The sequence below is a fragment of the Protobothrops mucrosquamatus genome, unplaced genomic scaffold (assembly GCF_001527695.2).
Source record: "Protobothrops mucrosquamatus isolate PMUCROS unplaced genomic scaffold, P.Mucros_1.0 scaffold1785, whole genome shotgun sequence".
Taxonomy (NCBI): Eukaryota; Metazoa; Chordata; class Lepidosauria; order Squamata; family Viperidae; genus Protobothrops; species Protobothrops mucrosquamatus.
The window spans coordinates 170001-184563 of NW_015387923.1; the positions used below are offsets into that span (position 1 = coordinate 170001).

The following is a 14563-nucleotide window of genomic DNA, read 5'->3' on the forward strand; positions in this document are numbered from 1 at the left end:
TCTTGATAGTTTAAATGTATAAGAGAATATTATTTTATTTTTGAGAGCAGATACAAACACACACATGGTCAGTAGAAATCTAAATTTCTTTACTGAGATTTTAATCAATGCCCCCACATCACCACCAACCCCAGTGCTGAAAAATCAGAGCACTAAGAGGAAACAGAATAAGGAATGGTCCCTTCATTTCAGAGGTAAAACATGCTTTGAAGAACACTGCAATATGACAGAAGTCATGATATTTTCCTTAATTAAGTATACATCTCACATTTCAATCAGGGAAATAGCAGAAAACCTTGATGGGCCACAAGGTTTATCAGCCAGTAAAAGCCAGTAACAGAGCTGTTTCTGTATACTTTTGTAAATGTGAAGACTAAAGCTGAAACCCCCAAAACTCCCGGACCACAAGTACCAGTTGCTGGAAAATCAACACTTAAAAACTTTTCAATGAAATGCAGTTGCTGCCATTTTAGAATGAAGGGAAAACGTATCTCCTGTACCCACTACTTCTTTTGCTCCCTATAGAAAAGGCATTTTCTAAAAGCCATTTTTAAAAAAGGACATTTCTGATTTAACAAATGAGATAGCAAATGGGATTCCTGAAAGTTCAGTTTTGTATATGCACCTTGCTTTATAGAAAAGTATTGGAAATAAGAGATGGATATAAAATAATTCTACTGACAAATTACAGAAAATACAAACTTACAAAAACTCAAGCATCAAAACAAAATACTCTGGGGGGGCCATATGAAGCCAGACAGAAAAGTTACAGTCAATGTGTTGAATTATAAATGCACTTGCAGAAATTATTCTTAAACTCTGCCATTGATAAATGTGCTATCAACCTTGTGTCTACACCTGGACAACACTTTCACCTTCTTTCCTCTCCCAATAGCTCATGCTAGAGAAAGGATTAGTCCAAACCTTCCATTTCAGATGTTTCTAGATCTTGAAAAATAGTCAGCTGAGTAGCTCTGAACAGCCTCAGTTTTTAAAGGCACAACAGTAGACATCCAGTTGGCACCAGAGGCCACTTTTACCCCAGGAAAATTGTATTCAACAATGTGGGATGACTCGAAACCAAAGAGCTAGAAAACAAGAAGGAATTCCAGTTCTGGAATTCTGTACTTGGCAAAATGGGAGGACAAACCTCTGCAGTGCCCCCTACTGATCCATCTGCGATTCTTGGAAAGAAGATTCTCCTGAGGATGAAGAGCTGCAGCAACAACTGGAAGCTAGCAGTATGCTATTCTTAGGCAGAGACAAATTTCAATCCATGTAGCCATTAGTGCTTCTAAGCCATTCTTTCAGATTTCACCTTAAATTATCACAAATTGTTGGAGATGAAGAAAATAGCAACTGGGGAGTCCAGTATTTCCACGGCTCTTAACCAGGAGGGTTCTTCTGCCTTCCCAGTGCCCTATCTTAACTGTGCAGAAGTGCCCTGTCTTAACTATGCAGAAATCACGAGAAGCTGTTCCTTCTTTACTCTGCTCCATCGATTTGTTCACTTCTTCCTACGAATCTTGGGCTTCTTCACTGGGCGGAGGTAAGGATTGTCTATCAAGTTCTCGTCTCCATTTCGACTGCCAGAAAGGGAGGTATTGTGCTGAAGTACTGATGCATTCTCCTTCTCAGCTCCTGAGTCATCCTGGCAGATAAGACATAAAGTAAATATGAGATTCAAAATTGAAAAATCAGTATCCACGAGAAAAACCAAGACAGAATAGAAACAGATATACAGGACCCCGTGCAACAGGCACACAATTCTGGTACATCCCAGAGAACAGGGTGCCCTCTGCTGAATAATGGGGGGGGGGGGGACATTCTGGAATTAAAGTAGTATAAGACTAAGCATTGATGAAGTTCACTTTTTAGGATTAAAAAGCTGCTGTTGAGGAAGAGGGTAAAATGAGATAACTCATGCAATAATCTAGGGTCTGCTTATTATGTATTTTTGAGGTTGTGTTACTCTGACTGCAGATGATTTGGCATCATTTATTTTTAAATGGATATTTTGCCACTTTAACATTTAATTAGATAGATTCTGCTGATGGATGATATTGCCATAGGCAAAGCTTACCCAACTACTAAGGGAGATGGAGAATAGACATTCTCTTTCTCAAATAACTGAACCAGCAATCCCTATCTTGCAATGCTATATGTTTAATTGTTTAATCAACCTAATTCACCTATTAACCCACATGCCAGATTCCTGCCAAATGAAGATGGAAACATAGCTCTCATCTATCATCAGTATAAACCTGGATCAGACTGCAGCAACATTAGTCTATTCCAATCAAAACCAAGGGCATGTTTCCTCTTCCTTACTACATTTCTCTTCTCTTACACAGGTTCATTCTTCAGTAGATGCAAAAGCTGCCCCAAAGCAGAGAAGGACATATTACACAGAGGAAAACCACACTGCCATGTGGCAGGCTTGCTCCAAAATTCTTCTAACTTTTTAAGCATTTTTTGCACGTAGAATTATCTAGCAAATTTGGACTTGATCCACAAATTTCATTTACAAGGTGGCTGTGTTCAATATAGAATTTCCAGAAATTTAGAGCTTATATTACACTGAATTAAGCAAAATATCTTGAGTTCTACCATGCTCATCTGTAGAGCGAGGTTCTCTGTGTCTGTCTGGTCATCTTGTTCAGACGAATCAGTCTCTTCCATCTGCTGCATCTCCAATTCAGAAGGAAGCAGAGCTGTCAGGTAGGGTATTATAAAAGGCCTGGCAGCTATCACTGAAGATAATGGAGAAATGATTTTAGAAACCAGACAGAAAAAAGTGATTACAGATTCTTCTCTCAGGTAATCAGCCTAACATATAAGAAGCATAGGAGTAAAGTTGGTTTTACGAAGAAAGAAGCAGATTATTTCAGATCATCTACTACCATACAAGCTGTGAAGAGATATACTGCAACTTTGTGTGTAATGGATGTTATTGTTGAACATCTCTCAACAGTGGGATTACTGCACATGCTCTACATGGGGCTACCCTTGAAGAGTATTTGGAAGCTACAACTGGTACAGAACACAGTGGCACAGACAGTTTTAGAGACCCCTCAGGTGGCACATGTGACACTGCTGTTATGTGAGCTGCACTCACTGCCTATTTGCCTTCTGGGTCCAATTCAAAGTGTTGGTTATCACCTTTAAAGCTCTTTATGGCCTGGGTCCAAGGTATCTGAGGAACCACCTTACCCCAATGGGATTAACCTGCCCCACTTGTTGCAACAGAAAGGGCCTACTATCAGCCAAAGAATTTCAGCTGGCGGGGTCCAGGAGAAGATGGTTTCTGCTGTTGCCACCACCCTCTGGAATATTCTCCCATCACAGGTGAGATCTGCCCCCAATACTCCTGACCTTCCAGAAGAACCTAAACCTTCCAGCTACATTGGAGGTGGTTGACGTGTAGATGGTTTCCATGCTAAAGTCAATGCTGGAACTCAGGTATCCCCACTCCTGGTCCAGCACCTTAATTTCTATCTAGACCAAACACGCTCTGCTAGACTTAGTAAGCATATTTTACATTTTAAAAAAAACCACATCCCAAAACACACACAAAAGAAAACCTTCCAAATATTTTAATCCCCACTATCTCCACTAGCATCATCATCTCAAAAATCTATATAGATGACTCTCAGCTCCAAAAAAAGTTTCCTGCCTTTGATCCTAAGCACTAAGCATCCTATTGAAACAATTTATCTCCCCCCACCACCAATTGCAGCTTAGACAGCTCTTACAAGGAAAAGTGCTGACATCATCTTTGAAAAGACTTTGTGTCTCTCCAGTTTTTGCCATGAAGCGGGTCAAAGCTCTTTCAACATCTCGTCTCTGTGAAGCAGCTTTTTCTCGTAAGATCTGATAATCCAATACAGGCTCCCGATATGTCTGTAGGCAAAGGAAGGGAAAACAGAAATAAGTACTGTGCATTAACTTATCACATGCATTTCTCCCACTTACTGGGGGGGGAGAGAGAACCAATCACTCATGCACATCTAATGGAGAATCAAAGCTTTTTATTCATAGCACGTCTTCCAAAAATAGCAGAAAAAAGTTTCTATTCTAGGAAACTGAAATATACAACCATACATTTAACACTACAGGAAAATTTCTACTGTATATAGTCTTGTATCACTTTATGTATTTTTTAACCATACTTTATGACTGTTTTATGTAAGACTTACTGGTGTTTTGATATAAGTATGAGGATCTGGAAACTCTGGGAAATGGCCAGGGATATGAGAAGGATGAGGCTTGTTCTGTCCGGCTGTCAGGGCTTTTGGGGCCACAGGCTGATTTGTTACAGGTGCTGCAATTGAAAATGGAAATTTGATGATGAAAATTCTACCACAATGCTATCAGTCAAGTTGAAAAGAAAGATAATGCAATGGCTCTGCCATCTAATATGACAACTTGTTCAGACAAATAGTTGAAAGAACATTGTTCAGGAAGCATAACATGAAAAAGCAAAATATTTAACACCTGAAATAACACATGTTAACAAATCGGAATCCATCAAAACTACAGAAACTTTTACGCTGAACTGTCTTCCTCTTTTCCATTGATCATCAATCCAATGCCATCAGCTACATTTTTCCTTGCTCTCAAGTTTAATAACAAGGAACATGGGTAAGAAAAAGGATAACAAGATCCATATAAAAGCAGTTCATATTCAGGACTCAATAGCGCCATTCTAAATTCCTCAGTTGGCATGGTAGATGATCAGTATGGGGCACAGCTATATCTTCTAAACAAAGGACAGAGGTCCTCTAATGGCTGTTAAAAATGGAATATTCTAAAAATGGGATCAGCCCTCACCTACTATCAGCCCTGAATCAGCATAAATAGTCCATTCCAGATATTGACACTCTGATTTCAATGAGAGATTCTTAAAGGTCTGCCAGATGCTCCTTTAACTACTGATTTCAACAGACGTTTGGTTGACATTAAATCTGCTTAAAATTGCAGATATGTATTGCTTAAGAGTACCACAGAAACTTTTAATAAAAGATTGTTAATGCAATCGCTTGAAAAGCCATATAATGTACAACAGACATAAATCAGGTAGGCTAACCTTTCATTCTATGTAAATAGCTAAAAAGGGAGATTCCAAGAAAAACAGGCTTCCAAACAGAAAAAAAGGTACATAAAATATTTTTAATGTGTATGCATGCTATAGAAATTATTCTTACCTTTGAGAATACAATACCATATTAAAGAGAAATTAGCACAATTCTAAATCACCTAAACATACTTTTGAACTAATGCATTGCACTCCTTTTCAGGAAATACACAAAGAAATAACAGCATACTGGAAAACAGCTTACATACGTGCAGTGATCACCATCCGTTGGGAGCGTTTAGCATACGCAGGGAGCATCTCAACATTAAAGCCTAGAATATACAAAAAGAAAAAGCATTTTAGCAAGTCAGATCCAGAATGCATTTGAAATTAATTAAATTCAGATGCACTAGTTGGGCTGAGGGAACACATAGCAGTATTCAATCTATTCCCTTCTCTTGATTCTACCACAGTATTTCCCAACCTGGGGAACTTCCAGTTTGTACACTTCAACTCCCAGGATTCTTAGCAATGGCTGTACTAGCTGGATAATTCTGGGAATTGAAGTCAATCTACTTGGAAATTGCCCAGTTAGGAAACATTGCTCTACAGAGTTCTACAGAGGACCCAGGACAGTAGAACAAGAATATATCCAAATATATCATTCTGTTCTGACAAGTTGATATGCATCTCCTAAGAATACAGTCAATCATATTTATAAGACGAGACGAGACGGTAAGGTAAGGTAAGGTAAGGTAAGATAACCTTTATTGTCATTTTTTTATGGTGGGCACAACGGCACACATCAAAAATGAAATTTAGTTGCCCGCTCTCAAAGTGAAACACATACATGACACACACCTAAACATACTATGTACAACATATGTATAGACCCACACCCCTACATATACATCTATATAAATAAAAATGAAAATGTTCGTTTGTTCAAAATCTTAAATCTCTGAAAGTTCTTCACCGATTGCTTTGAAATTTTGACACAACGTTGCATTCGAATACGCGTGTGTTTTTATATACCTACTATTATATAGATATCACACTTGTGACAGGTAAAAACATGTTTTTTGAAAAACAGTGCCATCTGTTGGACGTAAAAGCAACACACGCATATATCTGCACAGACAATGGAACAACAAAAATATTGTATACCCACAAGCATTGTGAAATTAAACATATTACAAACGTGCGCTTTCTCTTTTCTTTCTTTTCCATTTAACCAGACTGAGCCACAGCAACGCGTGGCCGGGTACAGCTAGTAACAAATAAATATTAAATACTGTCCAACTTGAATATATAACGGAAGGAGGAAGCTTGAGAGTTCACAAGGTTAATGCTGTATGGAATGAAACTATGGCTGAATCTGGATGTTCTGCTACGGATACCACGAAGCCTCCTCCCAGTCAACTACAAAATAGGATCTGTCTGTAAAAAAAACAAAACTGAAAAAGGATTGTGTTGTCTTCAGCTGCTCTGACATAACATCCATGAGCACATGAACTACACTCAGGTATTTTGTTCTCACTTTTGTCAGGTCACAGAAAAATATGTGTAAGACAACTTACTTCATCCTGGATATTACTGCATAAGTATTTACATTGAACGTTATACTGCAAGACATACATTGTCTCTCCAAAGCCCTATATAAGCATAATTCCGCTCTCCTGCTCAGAAAAGAGGACAAATGGCTGGACTAGAGGGGCACTCAAAGACCTCAGAGTGAAGAAAGGCATCCCAAACCTCCATAAAATTCTCTGGTTGCTAGTCTCTTCATGATTTGATTCAGTAAATCTAGGATTCATTTTGAAGAAGCCAAATGTAAATCCTCTGTAGATAAGACATATCAATCACCATAGTTACAAATCTACTCCCGCACCTACAGCACAGGAACGTGAAAATAAACCCACCATCTTGGCACTTACCCATTTCGACTAAGGTGACCACAATATCTGAAAGGGTTGGCTGCGTCCTTGCAGTATGTTCACAAAAAGACTTGGCACTCCTCCCTATTTCGGAAATATCTGCAAAAGAGAGTTCAATGCAGGACTTAGATTTGAAACCTAGAATCACTTACCTGTTCAACATCAGCCCAATTCTGAATTAAGGAAACTAAATCTCTGAAAAGCCAATTTGGTCTTGTGGTTAAGGCACTAGGCTAGAAAGCAGGAGACTGTAAATTCTAATCCTGCCTTAACTTTACAAGCCGGCTGTGTAGCTGGCTTTGGGCCAGTCACTCTCTCTCAGTCCAACTTACATCACAGGGTTGTTGTTTGGGGAGAATAGGAGGAGGAAGGCACATTGGGATATTCGTCTCATTGAGTTATTTATAAATAATAAAAATGGAATAAAGAAGAAGTTGTGAAATATTTAAGATACAATTTCAAAAAAGATCAGATATAAAACTATTTCACAGCATTTCTATACTTGAAATTCTGAATATAGGTCTGGTTGCTGCAGTTAAACAGCACTATAGACTTGGAAAAGATATGGAGGAACAACCAAAATTATTAACATTATTATTTAAATTTGTATACTACCTGATAGATAAAAGGAAATATTTTATACATGGTCTAGAATTTGTTTCTTAAAATGTAATGATTTCTACCAGTTTGGGAAATTTTGCAACTTGAACAAATTCACAGAGGATGAGGTAATCAATAGATGCTAATCACAATGGTTATATATCATCTTAACAATCAGAGGCATCAAGCTTCTAAATACTAGTTCCTAAGGAACCAGAGCAGGAGTCAACTTCAGTTAACAGGCTATCTAGTTGGCCCAATAGGAAACAGAATTCTGGACTAAATAATCTTTTGGTGTGATATGTATCAGAAATGTTCCTATGATCTCACAAATTAAATTGTAAATTGAATTAAATTGAAAATTAAAGCAAGCAATGGATTCCAAGATTATTCATAAGTATTTTTGTTTGTAATTAAAAATGGTAATAATTCTATAAAAATAGTAAAATCAATCAAGAAGCTCCATTCTATATTCTATATTCAGCAAGGCTACAACAATTAATGTTGCTGCTAAATGGCAAAAACCATTCCTACTATTACAAATCCCAAAAATATGTACACTGAACATTTGTAAGAACGAATTCCCAGTATCCATTTGCCACCAACAAACACAAATGTAAACCAGATGCTTAAGTTTATTTTTCTGAGGGATCTATGAGGCAAAAGAACATCTCAGCAATTCCTTTCTTTAAATAATGACAAGAAACTGACCAAAGAATCTGAGTTTTTCAAAATAAGTTTTGACAGAATAGCCAACACAAGATGAAATAGGAAGATTGCTCAGTCTTCTTCTCATATGCCTTGTCTGCCTTCCTATGTAGAACTGTGTTCCTAGTTTGGGAAAAATCACAGAAGCTGTAGCCAACACTGCTAAATCCTTTCAAGACACTTCAAAATAAACAGAACTTGCAGAGAATGGAAGTGCCTGTGTTTTTGCTATTCACTCAGTTTTTGGTAATTGTTTTCTCAAACACTAATGGATTTTGTCTATGGAGATTCTCAGTCAGAAAAGCTCAGGAGGATCTTCAACCAACACAACATACGTGCACACTTCAAACATAAGAATACACTAAGGCAGAAGCTTGTCCACCCCAAAAACAAAAAACCCAGACACAAACTGAACAACATGGTATATGCAGTACAATGCAGTGAGCCATGTGCAGATCTGTACATTGGGGAAACGAAACATCAACTTCATAAACGTATGGCACAACATAGGAGAACAAACCCATCAGGACAAGAGGTAGCAGTCCATCTGCATTTAAAAGATAAAGGCCACTCTTTCGAAAATAACAAAGTCTACATTTTGGACAGAGAGGACTGCTGGTTTGAAAGAGGCCATCTATGTCAAAATTGAACAGCCCTCTCTCAACAGAGGGTGAGGGATCTGATATCATCTATCTCCAGTCTACAACACAGTCCTTTCAACAGTTCCAAGAAGGCTCCACACCTATTTGCACTACTCAGGTGACCCTAAGACATAGATAAGCCTCTAGGCAACTTTAACTTCGCTAAAAGAATGAACAGCTGTCTGTAGGAGTATAAATCTTTCCATTTCCCACCATCCAGTCAGAGCTGAAAAAGCTTCTTGGATGAGAAGCGAAATGTCTCCAAAGAAAACAAGAAAGTCCACTTGCCTTGTGAAAAAGCATCTTTGGGATAATTAATGGATTATACAGAGGAAAAGTTATTATTGAAGCCATTATATAATTGGGAATACTCACAGCTCTGAAGCATCTCTGTCATGGTTTCTACAGCAGCTTTCTCAGCACTCTCAAATCCAGCCTCTGTCAACAATGAACTAACTACTACCTGGAGAGTCCTTCTTCGAGCCAGATAGTAATTATCCGCTGGGGTTGTAGAATGTTTACTACCTGATCGCTATTGAAAGAGAAACCAGGTAAAACAGAGTGAATGAAAAAAGAAAACAAAAAATGCAGAAAATGACAAGGGTAATTATTGAGTGATTTTTGTTATTAACCAAAGAGTCTACAAAAGTCCATACAGGAGCTGATTTACACATTACACTAAAGTAGAATTTTTCAGTATGATTTGCTAAAACAAGACAGAATGGATTAATTTGCTCATAATATTAAGCCATTATGTGTGTATTTTACACATCCCATTAACCCAATCCTCCTGCAAAGCAACTATGGTTTACTGCTACATGTGAACAGCAGTAAACCATAGTCTGAATAGCAAAAAATCAGGAGTTTCTAACTAAAGTTTTGTTAGTCAGAAAAGGTGCTCCCAAACTACTTCTAGCATTCTCTTCACAATCCACTTTTCAGTAACCATAACTAAAAAATTGTCTATATAATTTATACACCACTCAAATTTCAGATATTCTGAACTGTTTATACAATGTACAATTAAAAATAAAAATCAATTACAAATTATTAATTAATATACCATTTGGAGATAGCAGAACCTTATTTAACCCTGAAAAATGCTCCCTCCTACTAATTCATGAACCCTGACATAAAAATAATATTGCTACAATATGCATTGTTTTCCTCTTTTAATATCAAGTTCAGGTGACCGATTACTCTAGGACAGCAGCTCCCAACTTTTTCTATACCCCGCACCCCTAGAACGCTTCTGATATATTCTCACACCCCTTACAAAGTACAAAATAACGGCAACAAATTATGCATATACACTATAATTTTGAAAGCCCATGTTTTTGCACCCCCTGGAATATTGTCTCGCATCCCCAGTTGGGAACCCCTGCTCTAGGAGGTTACACAAATTATCCATCTACACAGTTTATTCACTAGAACAGAACACTATGACAACTCTGCTGATGGAGGACGCACTTTAAAAAACGTTTCAAGGAGACACATTGGCAATGTACAGTATTTAGATTCAAAGATGTCAGAGATCCTTTGAACCCATCCTGGACACCTCCTCTGTACCTGTTCGAGCTTTTTTTTTTTCTGATCTTACATGGTAAATTTGCAGGCTCAGCAAAATATTTATTTTTAGTTTAGAGGGTGCAGGGTGCAATCATATGTCATCACTTTTTTACCATCTCCTAAATGCTGATATATGCAGGGTGTACCAAAAGTTTGATCCCATAATTATCCAAATTACAATAAATGTTTGAATTGGTTTCCATTTTCTTTTAAACACTCCCTTACTTATTTGACCCATGACCTTTAAACATTCCTAAGTATAGTAATTTTCTCTGAATAAAATAAAAATACTGTGATTGATTTATGGGTTGTGCCAAAAGGAACTGCCTGCACTAAACCTAATTTCATCTTTTTTGGACATGCATCAGGAAGTGGCACACACGCATGAAAGGGGCAGAGCTTGCATTGCCATAGGACAGCTTTAAATCTAGCAGTATTTTCGCTCAAAGAGAGATCCCTCCTTAATTTTAGGAATAAAATAACTGTTGCACATTGATAATCTTCCCTTCTGGGAAGATACCAGGTGGATAATGCTTGTGTAAAGAGCTAGTAAAATAAAAGGGGAAAAGGAAATATATGGATTTTAAATTTTGGCTTCCTAAACATGCTTGTGCCGATGTCAGATGTCTGTGTGCATGTTTGGGATGCCTCGTACATGCCAGGCGTTTATCACGCGTTTTGTATAGACATTCGTGGAAACCTACCGAACAATTTAATTCCGTCCCTCAATTCGGAAACGTTTGAAAGGTGGATAGACAGTTTCTGGAGCCAATCAGAATCAAAGGATTCCGCAAATCATAAAGTGTTCGCCTCTAGAGATTCTGTGCCAGAACAAAAATCCCCCCTGCTCGGAACCTCGCGCCGTCCCAACCGAGACGCTGCGAGTTGAGTCCGAGAAGGCTGCCAGATCACACGAACGCAACTTGATTAATGTACCACAAAAAGAAATCCGTTTTCCTGGATCCATCCTTACCGTGATAAAGGTACTGGACCCACCAGTCCCCGGGTCTGCCATCTTGGATTCATAAGCGTATAAATGAGCATGCGCCGCTGCGCAGTGTCTTGTGGAACTTGCAGTTTCGAGATGTAGAAGGCGGACTGAAAATGTATTTTAGGTCCTACAGGGAATTGAGGTGTGATAACTCTTAGTCCTTAAAAACGCCGGTTGAGAAAGCTCAGTAACGGACCGTAGATTTAGGAAAAGCTGTAACCGGTGTCTTGAATACTTGATTTGATCGATAATTGTTATTGCTAAACTAGCCATTTGATTCCTGAAGTATTATCTGTCCTGGGGAGGCGCGGTTGTAAACAGTGGTCTCAACGAAACATTACCTTCGAAATACACTATTGTGAAATGTCAATGCAAAGCTCAAACACATTTATAAGCATACTAGGATAATAATGAGGATAATAACGTTTGTGAGAAGGTAGCTTCACAAGCTTGTGCCATATTAAATCTAATTTAATTCCAGATGAATTCAATTTTTAAAAGTTATTTGCTATATTCATCTGTTACATTTAAATATTAACTATATTATTATTATTATTATTATTATTATTATTATTATTATTATTATTATTATTAGTAGTAGTAGTAGTAGTAGTAGTAGTAGTAGTAGTAGTAGTAGTAGTAGTAGTAAAGTTGGAAGGGACCTTGGAGGTCATCTAGTCCAACCCCCTGCTCAGGCAGGAAACCCTATATCATTTCGGACAAATGGCTGTCCAGTCTCTTCTTAAAAACTTCCAGTTTTTAAGCTACATTAGAGCACCGTGGCTATGATAAAATATGGCTTCATCCATGTATAAGAAGAACACAAGGACACTGCCACACTACCATTGTTTCTACATCCCACTACCTCAAAAAATGTGTATTATGTTTTCTTAGTGTCTTTGGTCAGTCCTGTTCTTTTGAATGCTGCTTCCAAGACTGGTTTGGTTCAGTTTTTTTAGTTTGTCTTAGAGATGTAATATTGATGGTGTTTATCAGCATATTTATGTGTTCTGGAGTTATAGTTTGTTCTAATTGATTCTTGAAGTTATCATTTGTGTGCTAGTATTTATTTAGTCCAAAATGAGTACCCAGCAAACCCCACTCTTCATCACTCTGATGTTACATAGTCTGGTCATGAAAGGTCTGCAAGAAAACAAGCTCAGAGAGCACCAAGAACCCAATAAAATTCTCCTTATCCATTTCACATAAACAGAAGCAAAATTTCTTTGAACTCCCTTTCCTTACATCATGACTTTTCTTCACGTTGTATGCCAAAAGATCCAGACAGGTCTTATAAGAGGCAGCTTATGTTTTTTCTGTGCTATAGATTTTTACTTTTCATGTACAGTACTTAATGGATCCTTTGAGTCTGATCGAATCCCACCACTATCAACAATTGTTACTGGCTATTACTTAAACTATACATTAGGTGTATAGCCCACCTTTTGTTTATGAATTTTGTTTAGGAGGTGGCATATATAGCTCTTCTTCCTATTTTGTTGCCCATAACAATTCTATAGGCTTGGGCTGAGAGAGAGAGAGAGAGACAGACAGACAGCCAGACAGACAGCCAGACAGGCTGGCCCAAAATCACCCAGGGAGCTTCTATGGTTGAGAATGCAATATAATTTGATCAGGAAAAACCAAATGCACAGATGTAGGATATGTGGTACCTAGCTGAATAGTGGAAACAGTAGTAAATGGGATCTAGGTGTCCCAATAGACGATCATTTAAGTATAAACCAGCAGTTTGCTGCAGCTGCCAAAAAAACCAATGCAGTCCTAGGGATAGTGTCAAGACAACAAGAAGTGATAGTACTGCTTTACACCACACAGGTGAGACCACACTTGTAATATTGCATCCAGTTCTGATCGCTATGATACAAAAAGATTTTGAGACCCTGAAAAGTGTGCAAAGAAGAGCAACAAAGATGATAAAGGGTCCGAAGGCTAAATCGTATGACGAACAGTTGAGGGACCTAAGTATGTCTTGCCTATCAAACAGAAGGATTAGTGGAGAACTGATAACTGTCTTTCAGTTCTTGAAGGACTGTCACAAAGAAAAGGGAATTGACTTATTCTCTAGACTAGAGCAACAGAGGGCAGGACAAGAAGTAATGGGTGGAAGCTTGTCTAAGCGAGATGCAACCTAAAAGTAAGGAATTTTTTTCTGAAAGTGAGAGCAATTAATCAATGGAATAACATGCTTCCTGGGGTTATGGGTGCTCCATCACTGGAGTTTTTAAAAAATAGATTGGAACCTTTTGGCTGGGATAGTACAAGACTTTTGTCTTGAGCAGGAGGTTGAACTAGAAGACCCCCACGGTCCCTTCCTGTCCTATGATTCTGAGTTCTTAACTACTATACTTTGCTAACTCCCTAATATACATTTGCTTTCATACATAGTTTGAGATATCTTTTGAAAGTTACAAGAAACATTGATTGTTGGATGGTATTTTGAAATGTTTGCTACATAAATATAACTTATGTAAGTGTATATAGTTCAGCAGCAGGATAGTGTTCTACCCATTGATAGCGGCCAGAGTTCAAGTATTATTTCAAGGAAGAGTCCTATGTATATGGCCTCTCATCCCACCTACTCTGTACACTCATCTTTGTGTGTTCAGAGTTCCTGGAAAATATCCATAGAAAAGAACAACATTATTGAGCAAATAGCAGAGAACTGTGGCAATATTCCAGTAATATACTGTTACTTACCTCCCACAGTCATTCAAAGAAGTGATTATTTTGAGCAGCTGTTTATGATACTCTAGGGCACAGAGGGACAAAGCTCCTCTATCTTTAATATTTTTATGTAAAAGTTTTTAACATAAAGGTGAAGGGAAGAAACACTCCTTTGTAAAATTATATGTTCTGTATATGAAGGCAGGCTGGAGCAGAAAGGATGGTTGTCTTTTTCAGTTACTTGCTGGGCTCCAAAGCCTAAAGGGAGTTTACGGAATTGGAATGACTGTGCTGCACGATAGCATCTTTCCTTGTTCTGTATGGGCCAGCTGTGGTTTGGGAAAAGACTCAAATA

At 38.0% G+C, this 14563-nt stretch overlaps 1 protein-coding gene across 1 annotated transcript; it reads right to left on the minus strand.

Moving 5' to 3' along the window:
- On the minus strand, positions 1-14254 carry TAF8 (TATA-box binding protein associated factor 8). The gene is given in 10 exon segments (XM_015823163.2): positions 1-1651; positions 2611-2753; positions 3756-3903; positions 4200-4324; positions 5347-5409; positions 7015-7113; positions 9339-9495; positions 11506-11568; positions 11571-11650; positions 14242-14254. Coding segments are annotated over 10 exon segments (1035 nt in total). The 3' UTR covers positions 1-1507.
- Between the last annotated feature and the right edge of the window lie 309 nt (positions 14255-14563).